The sequence below is a fragment of the Dunckerocampus dactyliophorus genome, chromosome 9 (assembly GCF_027744805.1).
Source record: "Dunckerocampus dactyliophorus isolate RoL2022-P2 chromosome 9, RoL_Ddac_1.1, whole genome shotgun sequence".
Taxonomy (NCBI): domain Eukaryota; kingdom Metazoa; phylum Chordata; class Actinopteri; order Syngnathiformes; family Syngnathidae; genus Dunckerocampus; species Dunckerocampus dactyliophorus.
In genome coordinates, this window is record NC_072827.1 from 17,585,551 (window position 1) to 17,607,338 (window position 21,788).

A 21,788-nucleotide genomic window follows, 5' to 3' on the forward strand; every position below is an offset into this window, starting at 1 on the left:
GTGCAAATATAAAAAAATAAAAAACACGGAAGGTCTCCCTGAGCACAACCTAATTGACTGTGAGGGAAAAGGCTCTCTTCTCAGATAAGATAGCACGAGCACTTGAGGGTCCTAAAGGGCACCCCCGAGGGTTGGCTAGCACTGTTCTAGAAAATGAACCACCGTGTTTACGCTGGTCACTATCAGACATTAGAGGGCTAGTGTTGCTCACATGAGATCTCATTCTTCCCTCATATGACACTTGGACAGACACTTCAAACACTTGGCAGACCCATTACGCCTGATTATTTCCTCATTTTCTGTCCTTTTCGAGGAAAAAACACAGGCACTAATTGAAATAGAAAATTTTACTCGGCAAACATCAAATTAAAATCCATTTATTGTTGCTTATTAGTACAGAACTTATTTTTTACATGTATTTTATTTGACGCTGTTGTACATTTCTGCCTGCACAAACAAACTAATTTCACCCCGGGATCAATAAAGTATTTCAGATTCTGATTTAGTGGTCACCTGGACTGACGATGTCCACCTCTGTAAGAGCTGTATCATAATGTGTCAGTGTTTGTGCATGTACAGCTTGTCCTCTCACACAAAGACAGCATCTTTAACAGCCTTAAAGGTAGTGAACAGAATAGCTGGCATGTGCACAAGAGTGAGTGAATGGTTGTCTCTCTCTGTGTCAGCCCTGCGATTAAAGAGCAATCTGTTCAGGCTGTACCCCGCCTCTCACCCAGTGTCAACTTTGACAGGCTACAGCACCTTACAACCCTTCTCGGGATAAGCTATATCAAAGATGGATGGATGTGCATATAGCAACGTACACTGCCTGGCCCAAAAAAACATGTCACCATCTTGATTTGACTAAGCAAATAGGTATGAGTTTCCCATTCAACAAAGCAACAAACTGCCAATTTCCTACAGTAGAAGGAGGTGGATGTAGATAACAACACCATCAATACTTGCATCCCACTGCATAGCAGAAGCAATGCCACACCCATCATCATCGTTAAGATCACCAACAGGGAATTCAAAACCGCACTGGTGAAACACACTGTAAGCAATTGCTGCTAATTTATGGTCAATATGGTCAACAGTAACACAGTGTACTGTATTAATGTAATACGGTTTTGCAATACCTTGCGGGCTGTTCAACGTGAAGCAACAGAGCACAGGCCTTCAACAAGTATGTTAACGTGATAAATAAAATCGTGACTCAGCTCACTGACAAGGGACGGAGATAGATGTTTATAGCGGCTATATTTGAATGATAATTAAAAAAAAACGGCGAGAGCGTACTAATAATTCATTGTAGAGTTGTCACACCCCTAATTGGGAGTGATGCCATCTCCCAGCATGCACTGTGGTACTTGGTTTGTAAAAAGTTTCTGAAGTTACATGTTTAAATTTAGGATAGTTGTTTATTATTACCCATAGCAGTAGTGTCCTGTGTGTGTTTACTTACCTGTTACATGTTGTGCTGTCATTTTGTGTGTTGAATTTAAGTTTTTCTCACCTTCTTTTATCAAACTGCTGCCATTTGCAACTTTTTTTGGCTCTATTTTGGGTTATTTTGCAGCTGTGATCAAAAGTAAAGCACAAACCTGAGGTGAGAAACACTATTGAATTCACAAAATAACTCATGGCAAAACACGAAGGTGGTGTCTGTGTTGATCTCGCTGCCACATTGTGTCACAAGAAACATGTCTTCAATGAAGGTAAAAGTAACCGTAAATGTTAATTTATCCTCTTCAGTCTTCATTTATGTGTATTTATATGCATTTTGAATTATTTTCTGCGTGTAAAACTATAAAAACATGTTTTGTTTTTCATTTTCGGGTGTCTGGAACGGATTAGTTGGATTTGCATTATTTCCCATGGGAAAGATTGCTTCAGTTGTTTCATGTTTCTGTTTTCATCTGACCTTTTGGAACTAATTAGTAATGAAAACCAAGGTACCACTGTAGTTGAGTATCCAACAGACACCACGCAATAGGCTTTGAATATTGATCTAAAAGAAGAAACAAAACAATTGGAGCACGCATTTGAATGCTGTCGTCTATAGCGGATTCATCCACTGATCTGTTTTGCAGCTAAAAACATCACAAACTTCACAAAAGTTCAAGTTGCCACCCACATCAGACCGGGGGGGATGCACTCAGCATACAGAATCTTATTTTGTCAAACCGTGCCCAACCATGAATACAATTCGGAGGCCAAAGTTTCAAATTCTCCTCCTGAAACCCCAAAAGGCACAGAAGGTCACCTTTGTTTTTTTTTAAGATCACCTGATTGATGCTTCAGACTGTAAAGCTCTCATCTCTGAGGCAATAGTTTACATTTCTCCATTTTGGTGTAACAGACCTTGGCTGCTGCTCACTGAGCCCTGACTTCAAATTATTTGATTTTAAAATGCCAAGCCCAAGTTGTATCACTCAATGGTTGCGTGATAAAGCAGTATGGCTACAAAGACAAACCACAAGAGAGGAGACAACTACAGCAGAATATAAATATACAGCATATGATGAAGTGAGTTTTGGCGTTCGCATGTCAGGTTACACAACCCTCCTGTTTGTCCTCTGTTCTTTACTTGTTGTGGAAGTACATGCATAGTTTATTGTGCAAAGTGACAAAAAAATTATGTGATATGCACAGAAAAATCACACATTACCGCAGACGAGTCCTTCGTCCGAGCGGTCCGCACAGTCCACTTTTCCATTGCAAATCTTGTCAGGTGTGAGGCAGACAGAGGTGTCGTTGGCGCAGTGGTACTTGGGTGGCTTGCAGATAGCAGACTCACAGGACTCCTCATCTGAGCGGTCTTCACAGTCAATGTCACCATCACACACCCAGCTCTTTGTGATGCACTTTCCTAAATGCATAGACACAAAGTAACAACTAAAATAGTCCATCATAAAGTGAAAACCGTTCACGAAACCACCAAAAAACAGAGACAAGGGTAGCTGTATGTATGAACGAGCTCCAATATAATAACCAATATAATATAATATAATAATGTCTGACTCACGGTGTAATGTTTTAAAGGCACTTTACTAACAGCACGAACTTGTATTGATACATATTTCTGAGGTATAACGTTTGAATGTTATTTGCTGACTTTAAATGTTGTTTGTAAGATGAAACCGTGAGTCAGACTGTTGAGTAATGACCTCCTGCAATTTCCAGTGGGTTGACAATAGCTTAGGATTGCCTCATGTCAAATAAAGAGCTGCCTGGTCCTCATGGACTCGTGTGTGCCACAATATGGCACTTTATGAAGTAGACACGTGCGACTTATACACCGGGCGGCTTAAAAAGAACAAATCTGTTTTAGTTTAGTTGTTTAGTGGGTGCAGCCTATACACCGGAATTTACAGTACTACTAATCGTTTAAATACTGTGCCACTCGCGAGTCTGTGAGGAAAAGCTAACTCTTTCTTTGGCAGGAGCCAAAGAAATATACAAACAAGGACCAATACAAGTTTAAAATGGAAAAAAAAAAGTTTTCCCATAATGCATTGCATCTGAGCAAAGCCTTCATTGGTGCCTGCCGAGGCGCTACAATGATGTCAGCCTACCTCTGGGCTCCTTTGGTGGACAGAGGCAGCATTGCAACACCATCCATCTATCCATCTATTTTCTATGCCGCTTGTCCTCCAATTAAATGCTTTGCTCAGACAAAATGCATTATGGGAAAACTTTAAAATATATATTTTTTTCATTTTTAACTCGCATTGGTACATGCATATATTTTTTAAGTCCACCGTTTGAGTGTTAAGTTGCTGTGTGATGATTATAGCCTTTTATCTAAGATGACACCGTGAGTGAGATTGTTATACTGAATAATGACCTGCCATTTCCAATTGGTTGTCAAGCTCGTTTCACAGCTCATTAGTGGCTCCTGTCAAATAAAGAGCTCCGTGGTCCTCTCGGACTTGTGTGTGCCACAATATGCCAACTTTATGCCATTTTACGACGTGGACGTGTGCAGATTTTAGTCTGGTGGGGCTTATATACCATAATTGATGGTACTTCTCGTCTGTATACAACACAATTGTAGCAAATCATTTCAACAGCATGCACCATTATTACAGTATATGTAGTGCAGCATGGAATTCCATTTCCACCCATTTTCTACAGTTTATTATTTTCAAGAAAATGTAAACAATTGTTGGGCATGATAGATACACACATTGTTTCAAGTGACTAACGGTGAGTATAAAGTTACAGAACTCACCACTTGTTCTGTAACTTATTCGACACTTGTGTAGAATACACCAATCGCCCACTACTACTACATATTAGAAAGAAGTAGGCGGAACTACTGACAGACGCAAGCAAAGAAAACATCACAGACACCAGCATTTGATAATTTTTGTGCTGGTGCAGAATTGCAGCATATTCCAATTTACAGATTCTCCTTCAAAGCTACCACAATGGTTTATTTTTGGTGCGAGATCAGTGTATGTGGGAAGATAAAGCGACAGCTGAAGGTGTCATTGTGTGTGCGTGTTCAGGTACGTGCCTTTGTTGTCACAAACTTGGAATCTTTCAGGTTGGCTGTCCCATCAAAAACCATATTCACAAATCACTTTTGATTGAGGCCTTCATATGTATAATGCCTGATGTGATGCCAGCAAAGTAGCATGGAAAATACAGCGCTCTATGTTACGTGCACCTGCTCCCTCAATGCATTAAATGTGGATGACTGCCGCGGGCCTTTTGTGGCCAGCCAGGCCATATTTTGTGGTTGTATATGTACAGTATGTGTTGTGTTGTGTACTGTATGTATAACCAATTATGAGTTACCATTGTTGAGGCTTGTGTCAACTTCCCGTAGTGTTTGTTGACAAGTGTGTCATCTGGTTGAAAGTGTATACTTGATGTAATCTGGACTCACCCAGACTGCACCGCCACTGGCCTCCCAGTTAAATTGCGTTTGAGACCACTGGTTAAATAAATGTTACAGTATAATCACAACATATGTTTGGGCATGTTTATGTCAGTGCAACTTGACTATCTGCATACACTGTCTGTAACCTAAACTAAAATTGAATGCAGGAAAGGAAAAGAAAGTGGCCAGTATAACGGGCTGTTACTCAAACAATGAACTTCAACCGTTGAAGAATGTTGAAGAAGGCTTTGGAGGTGAGAAGAAATATTTCCACATTCCTAACTGTGCACCTTGGGGTGAAGTCCCCCATCTTTCAATCCTAGTGACATCCCTGATTTCGAGGAGAAAGAAGAATTCTCAGGGAAGCATTTACCTCACTTCAACTCTTTTTTTACGGCTTTATTTCTTGCCATTTAATAGTCAATGTTCTTACAGTAAATACAAAATAGATTGTCCAAAAACAAGAGACCTATTTCTATTTTGGTCATTATATCTGAAATGTAATTATAGTAAGCCCTCGTTCATCGCGCTTAATTGGTTCCAAACCTGAACCTGATAAGTGAATGTCCTTGAAGTAGGAATCCTTCTTTAAAAATTTAATATTTTTGTAATTGGAGCATAGAAAGTTTTTACGACCTTCTAAATAAAATTTTTAACATTATTAGAGCCCTCTAGACATGAATTAACACCTCTATAGTCACCTTCACACTCGTATTACCCAGTATAGTAAAGCGAATAATATTAAATAAGCCATTTAACACATAAATTAGACTTGTGCTTGTGTGTTGCTATAAATGTGTTCTGTAGAGGAGATGAGTGGCAGGCTGACAGGAAGTGGCATCCAGGGTTAAGAGTTTTAGCTTGCCGTGGGTTACTGCATCAACAGTAGCCCATGTTTTTATTCTGAATTTTTATTCGGGATCATTGTGCCTGTTGTGAGACAATGAAAATGTGTATTAAAAGCCTGCTGTTGCAGTGATCAAATCTGGCATTAGTCTCACCAAACATTATAGTAAAATTTCCGACACCTACTGACCAATGTAGAATACTACATATCATTCACAGCAAACTTGAATGTGTTTTCGCAATGCCTTTTTGTATTTTTGTTCATTATCCGTGTTTATACTTGAAAATGCTTAATTTAGGCAAACAAATCCACAAAATTTGCTTCAATATGCATATCTTTTGACTAATAATGCAGTAAAATGTATTCAACCACTAAACAGCATTATTATCTTTTTGAAAAATTGTGAGTGCAATTTATTAAAAATAATCTCAGTCAATGGTTGTCTCATTCATAGGTTGCTTTTACTCATGTAGAAAAAAAACAAGTGGCTGATTTGTGTGTGCAGCAGTTGGTATCTTTGCTGAATGTTCTGATATTTTGCCCAATGGCAAGAATATACCTGTGTGTGTGTGTGTGTGTGTGTGTGTGTGTGTGTGTGTATCTGTCGAAAAAACCTTCACCTCTATTTGCATTTATCGTCTATAATAACAGAATCTCCCAGGAGAAGGATGGTTAAAGATAAATTAATGGTGCAATCTGAGTTCCGTGATCTGTCTCCAGACAATGCCCCCTGTGATGAAATCGCCATGAAGTAAATTCTGCCTTTTCTTAAACTGTTACTGCAGCCTTGTCTCCATTCGTGACATTTGTTATCCTTTTTGGATGACAGCAATGGTACTCGACAGAACAGATAAAGGCCAACCCATGATAAAGGTCAAGGAAAAACAAACCAGGAATGTCTTGCTTCAATCACAATCTGTAGATATCTACATGGGAAAATTGTGTTTTAGCATTAGTGACATTTTGCATTACCTGTATCTTTGCAAGTGAACTTGGCTTTAGGGTCGCACATCCTTTTGGTGCCTTCGCAGTCTTTTTCGTCACTGCCATCCTCACAATCCTTGTCTCCGTCACATCTCCAACGTTCTGGGATGCAGGTCCCATCTGTGACACAGTGGAATTCTTCCCCACTGCACTCAATCACAGATGGCAGCACTGAAAGGAAAGTCACTCAACAATTGATTGGACCGCATCAGAGTTCCACAGTAGACTGACATGGTTGAGGAAAAGCAGTCCTGAATCATTCTCCAGGACATGTCTTATTGTACAAATAGTTATCTTTTTAAGCAAGGCATGATTATATTTTTGCTGATTAGTTCCCAATATAAAAAAAAAAATACATTCACTTGATCCGACTGATGTCGCCTGATAAACTGTGAAAGGCTTCGACTATTTCTGACCACTGTGGAGATTTGAAACTTATAATACAGAAAAAATAAGTGGGGCCTCTAAATGTTTGCTGGGGCTGAGATCAGGGCCTTTTCCAAGTTCTTGAACAAAAACCCATCCCAACCCATACCATGCCTTTATGGACTCCATCTTGGCGTCCCACCAAAGGGCCTTCCTACAACCCTTGCCAATGTTGGAAGCTTATAATGTCTTGTGGGGTCTAAGCAAAACCCTGACTGATTAGTTTGGAAAGTGGAAGTAAAACAGTGGAATCTTGGTTTTCGTATGCCCCTGTTTTCACATGATCCGATTTTCGACGAAAATTACGCTAAAACTATGTAGGAGTTTTTCTACACTGTCTCGGTTATCGTAAGGCCGAATAGTGTGCCTAACACACAAGTCCATGGAATCGGGGGCCCAAACAAAGCAGCCACATGTTGGTGACTCAGTCTCTGTGAAGAATGGATAGTGATTTTAGGGTTGGGACACTAAAGGCACATACTGGCCAGGGAGTCCTTTAATCATCTTTATTATGTGCGCGTGTGTGTGTGTGTGTGTGTGTGTGTGTGTGCATGTGCATGTGTTTGTGTGTGTGTGGTGTTTATTTGTTCATAGAACGATTAACAACTCATAAAGTCTTGTTGTTTTTGGCTAAAGATGCCCATGCATATATGGAATACAACCATCCTTCCGTTTTCTATACCTCTTCTCCTCATTAGGGTTGCGGGGGCATGCTGGGGCTCATCCCAGTCAACTTTCGGCATCAGGTGGGGTACAACCCGGACTGGTCAGCCAATCGCAGGGCACGTATAGACAAACCATTCACACTCACATTCATACCTATGGACAATTTAGAGTCACCAATTAACCTAACATGCATGTTTTTGGAATGTGGGAGGAAACCGGAGTACCCGGAGAAAACCCACGCACGCACGGGGAGAACATGCAAACTCCAAACATAAATGCCCAATGGAGATTCAAACCCAGGTCTTCTCGATCTCCTGACTGTGACTGTGTGGCCAACATGCTAACCACTACACCACCGTGCGGCCCGGGACACAACCAAATAAGCAACCAAATAATAAATAATTTATACAACCATGGCCAAAAACATCGGCACCTTTGGCATGCCAATATTTTAACCATGACTATAACTTTCTAATTCCTTCCTCTAATTAGCATAGTGCACATTTTGGCTGGTGGCTGGTGAGGCATTCAAGTGCACTGCGTATTTTGGAGTGTTAGATGATGATTTTTTTTATTTATTAATTAATTACGGCTGCAAAATGTTGCAAGGGCACTTGAAAATCGCTTGAATTAAAAAAAATAAGTCACAGCAAAGTATGATGGTAGCGTCTATTACATCCATCCATCTTCTATGCCACTTATCCTAGCGTCTATTACAATAGGATTGTAATGCACAGGTAGGAACCCTTAACATAGGTTGCACGGAGACACATAACAGAAAGTGAGCAGGGCCAGTGTGTGCAATGGTGATTGTACCTCCTGCTGAAGTTTACAATAAAGTACAAGTGAGCAAGCATACAGCTCTAACTGCCCAATCTTTAAAGTTAAGTTTGTAACGGACTGAAATGTTCATTTATCCATTTCATTCATCATTTATATGTGTTCTGCTTTGTTTTCTGCACGTAAAACTATAATTATTCTCTGCAAAATATTTTGTGTTATTATGTTTGGCTGATTAATCGGATTAATTGCACACATTACATTACATTACTTCTTATGGAAAAAAAAAATAATTCGGTTTTCGTCTGACCTATTGGAATGACAAAAAAAACAAGGTTCCACTGTATCTGTTCCTTAATTACAAACATTTTAATGTGGAACCATATTTCGAGTCAAAAGTAATAAGTAGCTATTAATGTGTTTTTTTAGCTCACTCTAGCTCACCACTTACTCAATTCTTAGTCAAAGCCAAAAAGTACTCTCTCAGCAGTGAGCAGAGTGAAAGCTGAGGCTGACTCACTCCCTGGTGGTAAAAGCAATAGCAGACACAGGGAGGGTGAGGCAGTCTGCCGTTCCCATCAGGAAATGGTTTGATGAATAGTCTACATATTGCAATGACAAGCAAGTGAGCTGTGAGGTGTCTCGGAGCTTGCATGAGGTTTTTGCGGTAATTAGATTAAATGATTCAACTCTTGATGTTGAAGTTCCCGCAGAACAGTGACTAGATAAGATTAGTCACACACGAGTGTTAAAACAAAGTTATTCAAATTAAGATGATTCATTGCTAAACTTGTAATTACAGCGGCTGAATTTATGCATTGGCTTGAATTGCCAAAACATAATTAGCATGCTAAAATGGATGTGGAAGGAAACCTGTCATTAAAAATGGTGGATGGCACTGAAGAATTAATTTAGTCAGATTAAAGAAATTGTTTTTGCTCTTAGTGACGGAGTAATTGGTACCTGCTGATCCACCCCTACAGGTCATATTTTCATCACTGAAGTCTCCGCAGTCATTATCGCCATCACAGGCCCAGTGATCTGGGATACAGCGACCACTGGTGCATTGGAACTGGCTGTTGGAGCAAGACTGGATGCATCCCACCTCATCACTGCCATCTCCACAGTCATCATCTGAAATGTGAGTAAGCAAACCAAAATGCAACAAAAATAAGGACATTATTAGACATCATCATATTTAAAAACTCAACAGTACATTTGCAAAAACAAATATCTTTTTATCCACCTCTGGTGGACAAATATTACTTAAATGCACAATAGATTTTTTTTGTTTTAATTTTTCTCTATTTTTTTTTTATTGCAAATGAACTCTTCATTTGTTCTTTCAAAATGCCTGGTCCTCACCTGAGTCACAATGCCACTTCACACTGATGCATCGCCCATTAGAACAGGTGAACTGCGTGATGAGCTCACAAGATGGAAACGCTGAAAATAGGACATTTCTTACATGAAATACACTCACAAAACAAAGCATCGTAAAAATATGCAGGTCATTTTACACTCGATTGATTGACAACAAGCATTTTTTTTTTTGGTTTATCTCTTTCTGAACTATTAAGTAAAGCAAGTTTGAATATTTGTCTGAGTTATTGAGAATGTTCTCATGAAGTAAACCACTATGGGATATTAATAGGGCTGACAAATGATTACAAGTTTTAATCAGGTTAATCAGTTTTCAAATTAATTAATCATGATTAATTGCCATTTGCAACTACGTCCAAAATAAGGCCATTTTACTGTATTTTAAGGACAGAAAGATAAATGACAGGACAGTATTATATCTAGAGAGTGGAATCTTGGTTAGTGTCATTAAATTGTTTCAGAAGTTCCGAGTCTAACCAAAACGAACGCAAAGCGAATCAATAATCGAATTAATCCATTCCAGAAAACCAAAAATGTCAATGTTAAAAATGTTAAATGCTTAATGAAAGGTATGAATGAGCAATTAGGTTACTTTTACCTTAATTGATGATGACATTATTCCTGACATGATTGCTCCCAAAGACACCGCCTTCCTGTTTTGCCACCTGTTATTTAGTCAATTTAACTGTGTTTTTCAGCTAAATAACCCAAAATGGAGCCAAAGAAAGTTGCCAGTGGCAGCATTTTGATAAAGAAAGTGAGAAACACTACTGAGTTCATGAAATAACTCATGACAAAACAGGACGATGGTGTTGAGGAGGAAGGCGTTGATCTCTCCGCCACATCGTGTCTTTGGGAACAGTCACATCTTCAATGAAGATAAAAGTAACCTTAAGTGTTCATTTATCCCTTTCATTCGTCAGCAGCACTATTTCATGCATGTAAAACTATAATTGTAAAATGATACAATAATAATTATTATATAATAATAATACAATGAAATTATAATTGTAAACATTAGAAAATGTATGCCATCATAATAGAAAGGTGTGGCTTGCCACGAGGTGCATTTAATTACAATAAAAACACAACATAATTCACTAAATAAGTTAGTTACTGCCGTTAACGTATTGTTTTTGACAGCCCTAAATATTAGCATCTAATAATAGTCATAATTTTCCTGTCAAGAATCTCCAGTACTCACCCACAATTTACAATTTAAAGCGCGTATGACACCAAAACACATTAATCTTGTTATTAACGCTGTGAAAAATAACATTGAAAGGCATATTTATGTGTTTGATGTGTGCTTGAATATTGAAATATTTACCATTTAAAAAAAAAAAAAAAGTCACTTCTACCGGGTCTGGAGGAGGCGGAGCAAGTGACGTCTACAATCCGTTCACTACAGTGCATTCCCTCTAATTATGCTCCATTTCCATGTGAATTTCTGTTGTTTGTGATATATTTTTTCTAGAGTTGTCAATCTATTAAAATATTCTCTCCCGATTAATCACATTTAATCTATAGCTAACTCATAATTCATCACACTTAAACGCAACTTCTTTGTGGTAAACGATTTGGCGATAACCACGCCACATTTTATGGAAAGGAATATACATTTTGGAAATATGGGCCATTATTTTACTCCAAAAACAATATACAGTTAGAAATGCCACAGCTTTTGCATGTTAAATGCAAGCCTCGTTTTGTCCCACTTTGTTTTACGGCCCTTGAATGCACCTTCTAACTTTGCCCCACACTGTACAGATACTACTACTATACTGTATTTTTCTCCTTTTTATTTCATCTCATGTTTGCTCCCAAATGCTGATACTATGTTGGAATGCATAAAGGTAAGATATGATGACCTTATTGAGTGCTAATGTGTATATTTGCGTGGTGCACCTCCCTGAAAAACAAACTCCAGGTCTGTATTGGTGGATGGTAGCTATGTATTTATTTAGTGCTTTTAATTTGATGTTGTTCCTATCATAGTTTTACACAATACATGATATATAGATCACTACCTATGTATGTTTTGCTGATATGTTGAAAATCTTTCCCGGTGACTAGCTAGTGCGCTGCTACTTCTAGCGCTGCTAATGCTATTTACATCCATTCTCGTCTTCAGCTATGGTCGCAACTGACACAATCCCTCAAATAGCTGTCCTCGGCTATGCCTGCCAGTAAATAACAGCTTGTAACCTAAATTTTAGCTTGCAGTTCAAAGCAAAAAATCAGCCGAGAGACTGCCTGCGTTATTAACCCGTTGACAGCCTTATTTTTTTCATAGTACGCTCGCTCTTTGTTTTGAAGGCTTTTGCTGAAACACTCGAGGAGCTGGCGTAAGCCCGTTAACATTTCTAAAATACCACATTCGCCTCATCAGATGATCTGCAAACTTTGTGAGACGAATGTTTCAATAGTGCCCCACAGATGAAGATAAAAACAAGACGTTCGACCATGGAAATGCGTGTCATCATGTCAGTGAGTCATTTCACAATTCTCCTGTTAAAATGCTCCATAGTAGCCGGCCTAGTGCTCATTGCGGCTAATGCAGTGCTAATTCCGAACTGACACGCTAGCTAGGCAACTAATGTTGTGTTGTGGCTATCACTGCCAGTAAAACCTATCATAGTCCTCACAACACAATATTAGTGAATGTTACTATTGGTGTGGATATGTCACTTTCTTTGCAGGTGTTCATGGCTGTGTTTGCACCTGATTGCTGGTGTCACTCGCTAGTGTTCTCGACGCAAAACATGGATTGTTGTCATTCGTCTTTCTATGCTATCTGTCGATCTGTCTGTTTCAGCTAATTAATCCATATTTTTTTGCTAAATCTATTGTACGAATTTTAGAATAATAGTATGGGGTTTCATTCCAGGGCTAAATAAGCAGTCATCGCTGATCACTGGTCTTTTATTTTGCAGCTGTTACTGACAATAAAAAAACGACTTTGTATTTGTGTTTTATATCATAGTTATCACAACACAATGTCAGTGAATGTTATTATTGTGTAGTTGTTGTAAATATGCTGTGAGCCATGTAAATGAATCTGGTTCCCGTAACGTATTCTGGCAGTGACATCACAGGTAAGATGGCGTCAAAATCACCACTTCATTTCACTCCTATTTCATTTTTAAAAAAATATATTATTAATAACAAAAATGTTTTAAGTGAGTACTTTCATTTTGTTATTGTTTTTTTCAAACTTTTTTCCGTGTCATGAACACTCTCAGCCCACTTTAACTGATATCATCATCTTTTTACCACAGTTCATCCAACAAAGCAAATTTGCTTTGGTATGTTGTATGTCAACCAATCACCTGTGTCTACATGACATTTAAAGGGGAATTTAGCGCTATCAGACCTATAGCGATACATCATCTGTTTCCTACTGTTGATTGATGAAATTTGTATTCCCATCAGATATTATTCTCTTTTTAGATTTTGAGATAGGCCAGCTCTTTGAGAAGTGCATTCAAATATCCTTAGAGGATGTATACAGCTTTATTGACTCAGAATGAAACGCAATCCCACATTTGAATTGATTTATTAGCATCTGGTTCTCCTGACTGGAATAAATAAGGCTGCTGTGGTAGCATATCATATTTTTTATCAGAGCAATGTTATGTATACTCGCCTCAAATATGTTTGCTCTCACTGACAGCCCGTGGCTGAATTGAATTTAACATTCATTAAAAATGAAGCACGAGGCATCCATAAATAATGAAGGTTTCAAGTAAACAGTGAGCTTGGCTAAAAATGAAACACCAACATCCATAAATAATGTCAGGTTCATGTGAACAGAAAATCCAATGTGAGACACTGTGTGACAACTACTAAACTGCTGACAAACAAAATCCAAATTAACATCAATCTTGAAGCCGACTGCATGACTCCACTGAGCTTCAGGTGTTCCTGTACCCATAGTAGCTCCACTGAAGCTGAGTGAGCTGCCAGGACTGCACAGTGGAGTGCCTGCAGTGGAGTAATGCCTGAAGAAGCTGAGACAACAGTAAGTGAGAGAATATGTTTTTCTGCATAGCTTGATTATGACTGAAATGAAGCCATGCATGAACTTCATTACTGCTTACACCCTGGCTGTTTTAAAGCCGCTTAGGATGCACCAAAAGGAGTCAGAGGCGAATCAGCCCAGTGCAGCACTTGGCAACCATCAGTCACTGCATACTACTAGGCTAATGGTGTTTAAAGAAATAATATCTAATAAATAGTAATATTGTCGTGGGTTCTTCATGCAGTTTATAAATGTCATTGAATTAAAAAAATAATTCGAATCAAATAAACCCCCCCTTATGTAGTAATCATTCGGAGTGTACCAAAATATGAATACAGGTACCATACTGTGTTGTTACCTATTGCAATGCAGTACCGATACATTAGCATATTATATCAATATCATTATTTCATGATACGTAATTGCATAGTACGTATGAAATTTGATTTATTTATTTTAAGATAAAAAATGTAATAATGGCCTTAGGGCTAAAAAAGGAACTTGCGTATCGCAAAGGGTACTCTGTGTCTCTTTTCTGGCTGCTCAGTACAATAAAGATAAGTTTGTTGATACAGTATGTGACCGGTTATTGACAGGCGACCAGTCCAGGTTGTACCTCGCCTCTCTCGTAAAGTAATCATTACCCTTGTCCTGTATTGTTAAAATTAGGTTTGACTGCAGGTTTCCTTGTTTTTTTTGCGATAAACTCTATGTAACAAATGCCAGCTAGTGCACCTATGCAAAAATACAACATGGACATCGAGTTGACAGCTCAGGCTTTTAGCTCGATGGCTAACGCTCTCAACTCTCATTGGTGGACCGTGGTTTTTCCTCTTATACTTGTATGTCAAAAGTTCACTTAAAACAATACATTAAATAAAGTTGGTCCTGTGGAAGACTTTCAATTTCAATAATCAATCAAATAAAAATCAATCCCAATTTCAATAACACCGACCCTGTCCAAGGTGACAGAGATCCCTATCCTAGCTGACTGTGACCGAAAGGCAGACGACACAGACACCCTGGACCGATTGCCAGTCGCTCACTGGGAATACAGTAATCCCTCGTTTATTATGGTTAATTGGTTCTAGACCCGACCATGATAAGTGAATTTCCACAAAGTAGGATTCTTTCTTTATTAAATCAAATATTTTGAGTGCATAGAAAACCTGTTTACAACCTTCTAAAAACAATTTTTTAATATTATTAGAGTCATCTAGCCACGAAACAACACTCCCATAGTCACCTTTACACTTGTGTTACCCAATATACTGTAGTAGATATAATAATCAAAAATAAGCCATAATACAGACTCACACAGCTTAGCATTAGTAGAGTTCCTTGTTCCTTTTTGACTTCCATTTTTTGGAGAGATCTTCCTGCGGTGGCTATTGTATCATCAATATAACATGATGTAACATTACTGACACTGATGCACTGCTGCACTTTAACGTCAGAGCCACAGGGCTTTTACCAGGACTATCTGGAATTATAAATGAATACATTATTAAATTATATGGATTAAATCAGTGGTTCTCAAATGGTTTGGCTGTGGGACTCACCATCACCGCTCAATGACAAGCAATGACTCAAATTGCAGAATTGTTTCACCTCAAACCTCTCAAATATCTTATATTTAAAGGGACTGTTTGCAACACACAACACGACATGAGCTGCAGTGGTGTAATGCTGTCCTCTTTTTATGGAATGCTCTTCACCAGCAGATATCTGCAACTGTGTGTCAGACGGACGGCACCTTAAGTCTGCATTCGATGTCCGTCCCCACCCGCTCAAGCTTGACAAAGTCGCCCACAGACAGGGCACGCACCAATTGTTATTTGTTATATTTCTGACTGTGTCAATCAAAACTAAATAAAATTATAATCCAGACATTGCTTATAAAGATCTCGTCTTGTCTCTTAAAAAACAGACAGGTATTTTCTCAAGCTGTGATTGTTGTATCAGTAAATCAAATTCTGTTAATAACAACAAACTGGCTGAATTACAAATACTGTTGAGGTATACCACCCAATGGTTCACACCCCAATGAGGAAAAACAGTGGTTGTCTCTCGTCTAACCAAAAATTGGTTTTGGCATCCTCTGTCTCGCACTCAACATGGATCAATGCAAGTGTCTGAGACTTTCTCTCATCTCTAATCAGACTATTGTCCAAACAACCAAACAAGCCTCATCTGACTGACAATGTTGCTGTGTGATGTATTGTCAAGCACTCACATCTGCTTTCTCTATGTGGATGACTTCATTTGTCTTCATATTAAATGTCCTGTTTCCTGCAGCCCACTGAGCACTCTGATAGAACATCAAGCTTCATGCTGCGGGATGACCTGCATGGTGAACTTGTCTAAGCTTCAGGAGACTACATATGGAAAGCCCAGTAGTCCTGCAGTGATTTCTCTCTGCATGTTGCCATCGCTATAGTTTGTGTGTGGGTACATTTGTGGTCATCATACCACTTAAATTGTTTGACACAATTTCTTTGTTGCCATTGAGCTCTCAGTATTACTAAAGTGTAGCAGCTATCATGTCTCTTTCCAACGTCTGCCTCAAAGTCAGTACCATATTTAACAGACTATAAGACACTCCGCGCCGCACGGTGGTCTAGTGGTTAGCATGTTGGCCACACGGTCACAATCAGGAGATCGGGTTCGAATCTCCGTTGGGCATTTCTGTGTGGAGTTTGCATGTTCTCCCCGTGCGTGCGTGGGTTTTTTCCGGGTACTCCGGTTTCCTCCCACATTCCAAAAACATGCATGTTAGGTTAATTGGCGACTCTAAATTGTCCATAGGTATGAATGTGAGTGTGAATGGTTGTTTGTCTATATGTGCCCTGCGATTGGCTGGCGACCAGTCCAGGGTGTACCCCGCCTGTCGCCCAAAGTCAGCTGGGATAGGCTCCAGCATACCCGCGACCTTAATGAGGAGAAGCGGCATAGAAAATGGATGGATCGAAGACACTCCGCAGTATAAGTCGCATCAGTCAAAAAATGTGTCATGAAGAGGGAAAAAAAAAACGTATATAAGTCGCACTGGACCATAAAACGCATTTATTTTGAAATTTATTTCACAAAATTCAAGACAACAGCAGACATTTAATCTGGAAAGGCAAGTTATTCAACTACATAATATCACACAGAACAACAGGCTGAACAGGTGCCCGGTATGTTAACGTAACCATTTTTTTCCCGCTACACTATAGTTTAAAGAACATACTGTACCTGGGAGACTGAAAAAGCTAAATTTACGTAACAAACCAGCGAGTCCAACAAGCAAGACACCAGTAAGCAAGTCCGCCAAGCTCCCGATCTCATTCCACATTATTGAATCCATTGAATTCTTCATCCTCTGTGTTGCTTCTGAACAACTCCACCAGCATTTTGTTTGTGTTCAGTCTTTCTCAATTTTCTTTAAGTTAATGTTTCAGTTCATTTTTTCCGGGGTACACGAGCAGCATATAGTTGTCAGAAGTCACAAGCCTAGAGCGCCCTATCGCAGCTGTCGACGGACTGTCACTCCTTGGTTCATGTCAGTCAGTATGAATTAACATTTAAAAACATGTAAAATGATATAGACATATTTTAACATATAATTCGGACCTGAATATCAGCTGCAGGATAAGTCAATCTATGAAAAAAGTGGGACTTATAGTACAAAAAATATGGTACATCCCAGTTCAAATATCTATTGGAATGTGGAGTTTAGATGTTCTCCCCATGCTTTCTCTTGGTACTCCTGCTTCCTCCCACATTCTAAAGACATGCACGTTAGATAAGACCTTATTACTGTCCGTAGGTGTGTACAAGTATGAAGGTTTGTTTGTTTGTGTGCACCCAAAGTCAGCTGAGATAGTAGTTACCCGTGACCCTTATGAGGACAAGCGGCATCGGAAATCGATGGACAATTCGCCACTGTCTCTTGACAGACAGCTTTTCTGTCTTGTGATGATGACTTTTGGTAAAATGGCTGGGAAAATCAACAAAACAGCTTTGCCTCATAAAGTAATACAAAGAAGAGGGAGTTGGTACACTGAAAGACCAGTTCATTACCGTTGACTGACCATGGCAACAGATAAAAGCGCAACAAAAATGAAGGCTTCACATGTCACCTTTCACAGCAATAAGTAGAGGTGTGACGAGACACTCACAAGACGAGACAATAAACTATTGGGTTAATGAGAATGAGACGAGATGATATTTTAACGTTACTTTTAAGAAAACAACAGTGACAAAACATAGAACTGGACAAACAGACTTTTTAAATTAACTGAGTTAAAAAAAACAATGCAGGTGCATCAGAAAGGAGTGAATTTCCGAAATAGATGCGAGTATCACACGTTTTGATATAAGCCTTATGCAACAACCATGTTTTGATCTGACAAAATCTTAAATAACTTTATGTGCGGTTCCAATCCTGCCTCGCGCACTGCCACTTCCATATTATGTGTATTATCATTCATAATAGTGATGCCATAGCACCCAGTCAGATTTCTCGCTGCCCTGTTCCCGCAAGACAGCTTTTCTCCTAAACGAGAAACATCATCAGGTTTTAATCTCACAATATCTCCTGACTCCCCTCGTAATTAGGTTATTATGTTTTTTACAGTACTACTGTACATCTGCTTATACAGAACCCCACACATATTGTGTTGTAACAAATGAGGGATTCTGTTGTGTGGGTTTTATTATGAAACTTTTATTTTTGCCACATCCTGTTACCCAGAAACGCTAACTTTCTGTAGGGCAGCCATAGTGTTAAAAGAGACACTAAGGTGTAAGTTCACATCACATTGCTTACCCTTTTCATTCAGCTCTATTTCTGTTGCATTGCCAGTAAGTGCATTTTAGTTTAATAACTTTAGGAAGAGTTTTATGTTGTTCTTAATTGTAACTGCATTAGATATGCATTTGTTAGTTTACTTACCAGTGTATTTGTTTTATTGCAATTTTACCTTTTCTTCATTAAATATTCCTGCCAAGTACAACACGTCGCCTGTTCATTGGAGGAAGCTTTGAGAAAATGAGTTCGAACTGACTGGGAATGGTATAGTAAAATGGTAACCTCTCAGCGGAAGATGGAGCAGATGAAAGATTCCTAGCAAGAAGCTTAAAGAGCGAAAGAGGGAATTTCAAAGGTGCAAGCTAATCTGGACACTCTTGATACAATGTCGCATGTGTCCGAATCACACTCTTCATCCAGTTCTTATCAAACCTTGTGCTCACATCAATAACTGTCATTGTGCCAGCAGCAAAGGCTCACGCAAAGGCGGAGGCAGCAAGGGCTTGAGCAAGCTTCCGCAAAAAGGAAATAGAAATTAAAATAGAGGAGACTAGTCTGCAAGGAAAAAAACGCAGAGGCGGCTATGGCCAAAGCCATGGTGTGGAGGCTGCTGAGACAAGCTCAAGAAGAAGCTCAGCAGGCGTCGAGTGCTTACCAGAAGAGCCAAGTCAAAAATGTGTGTATAATGTAGCGTATTAGTGAATATTGTGTAGAAGTTCATTTTCTTTCGTAATATAATTCCAATTTTGAAACCTTCATATATTCTAGGTTGATTGTGCATGCGGTGAACTATTCAAAGCCTTTTTTTGTCTTAATTTAGATTTTTATGGCATACAGCTCAAGAAAACCCAAATAATATTAGAATATTCTCAGAGTACTCAGTTACTCAGTCTCAAAGTACTCAGTTTGCTAATTTAAAAATCAGCTTATCAACTCAAAACACCTGTTAAGGTTCCCTGAGCCTATAAAAACTTGTCAGCCTGGTTCAGATCACAAAACCACAACCATGGGGAAGGCTTCTGACCGGACTGATAAGCAGAAGACCGCTATTGACATCCTCCATCAGAAGGGCAAGAAACAAAAAGAAATTTCAGAAAGAGTTGGCTGTTCACAAAGTGCCGTTTCAGAGCACATAAGAAGAAAGCTTGTTGGAAGATCAAAATGTGGGAGGAAACGCTGCACAAGCAATAGAGATGACCGGAAGCTTAAGAAAATTGTGAAGCAGACTGAGCTCACAAAGCAGTGGAATGAGGCTGGAGTGGGGACCTCAAGGAAAACAGTCCACAGACGTATCCTAGAAATGGGCTACAGAAGCCGGATCCCCAGGGTCAAGCCACTCCTGACCCCAAAACAAGAAAAGAAACATCTGACCTCGGCTTTGGATAAAAAGAATTGGACTGTTGGCCAGTGGTCCAAGGTCCTGTTCTCTGATGAAAGCAAATGTTGTCTCTCATTTGGAAATCAAGGTCCTAGGGTCTGGAGGAAGACTGGAGAGGCACAGGACAGAAGCTGCCTAAAGTCCAGTGTGAAGTTTCCTCAGCCTGTGATGATTTGGGGTGCCATGTCATCTGCTGGTGTTGGTCCACTCTGTTTTATCAAGTGAAGAGTCAATGCAGCTGTCTATCAGGAGACCTTGCAGCACTGCATGCTTCCATCTGCTGAAAAACCTTTTGGAGATGCTGACTTCATATTCCAACATGACCTGGCACCTGCAGCACAGTGCCAAAACCACTAGTAAGTTGTTTACTAACAACGGTATTACTGTGCTGGACTGGCCTGCAAATTCACCTGACCTGAAACACATGGAGAATCTGTGGGGTATTGTGAAGAGGAAGATGAGTAACATCAGACCCAACAACAGAGATGAGCTGAAGGCTGCTCACGAAGCATCCTGGGCCTCCGTAACATCTCAACAGTGCCACAGGCTTATTGCCTCCATGCCAGGCTGAATTAAAGCAGTGATTCGAGCAAAAGGAGCCACAACCAAGTATTGAATACAGTAATTAAACATAATTTTCAGTGGATCGAAATTTCTGTTTTATAAATCCCATTTTTTTTTATTGTTTTGATGAAATATTCAATTTTTTTGACACATGGATTTTTGGTTTTCATGAGCTAAATGTTATAAACATCAATATTTAAAAAAATAAAAGGCTTGAAACAATTCAGTTGATGTGTAATAAATCTAGGATATATGAAGGTTTATTTTTTGAATGATATTAGGGAAGGAAATTAACTTTTACACAATATTCTAATTTTTTTACAAGGCTTTATAGAGTTCACATGAACGAGTTAGTGAATATGTGAAAAGGCACACATGGTTGCAAGACAATCCCCAGATGACCAGTTTGGCCTAACACAACAAACACAACAGCCATCTGATCTACATGTATTGGACCATGAAGAGTACAGCTCGTTCAGGGCAAAAGGAGTCTAACCCAGGCCACAGTCGTCAGCAACAATCCAGCCCACGTCAGGCGTCAGAGTCATTTTTGCCAGACTGACAGCTGCAATGCAACCAATGGGAATGTTGGCAACGATATCCATTAAACAATCCCAAAAATGAACGTGAAGATAGACACCAAAGGCATCAAGTTACACATTATGTGCAAGATTCTCCAAGACAAGGCGCTATAGACAGCACATCAGACAACTGCCCAACTGCAGAGCAGACATTCCAACTCCAGAGGCAGCATACCAACACAAATACCTCCCCTATATTCCTCTCCCCTATATTTTTCAGGTCCATAAAGTGTGTCAGCAGTATAATGACCCACGCAATGCTCAGAAGCATGACCTTGTATCTGTCATTGTTGGCGACGTCTGCCTGAGTGGATCACACTACTCCTCAGGAAGTGAACACATTCAAAACATGCTTCCTGGATAACAGCCGACACAGCTATCTGCATCCTTGTGATAACCAAGTCAAAGTCAAAGAGGACTTCAGTCAAATTTTGAAGCAGAACAGCTCCCTACCAGGGTCACATAC

General features: G+C 39.4%; 1 protein-coding gene across 12 annotated transcripts in view; it reads right to left on the bottom strand.

Annotated features, from left to right (window-relative positions):
- Positions 1 to 21,788, bottom strand: part of lrp1bb (low density lipoprotein receptor-related protein 1Bb) — a 339,637-nt gene that overhangs the window by 139,910 nt on the left and 177,939 nt on the right. For all 12 annotated transcript variants that reach the window (XM_054788302.1, XM_054788296.1, XM_054788300.1 and 9 more), the window contains 4 exons: positions 9,963 to 10,043; positions 9,561 to 9,731; positions 6,714 to 6,896; positions 2,672 to 2,872 (listed from right to left, as the gene is read on the bottom strand). In XM_054788302.1, coding sequence (XP_054644277.1) covers positions 2,672 to 2,872; positions 6,714 to 6,896; positions 9,561 to 9,731; positions 9,963 to 10,043 — 636 coding nt within the window. The remainder of the gene's footprint in view (positions 1 to 2,671; positions 2,873 to 6,713; positions 6,897 to 9,560; positions 9,732 to 9,962; positions 10,044 to 21,788) is intronic.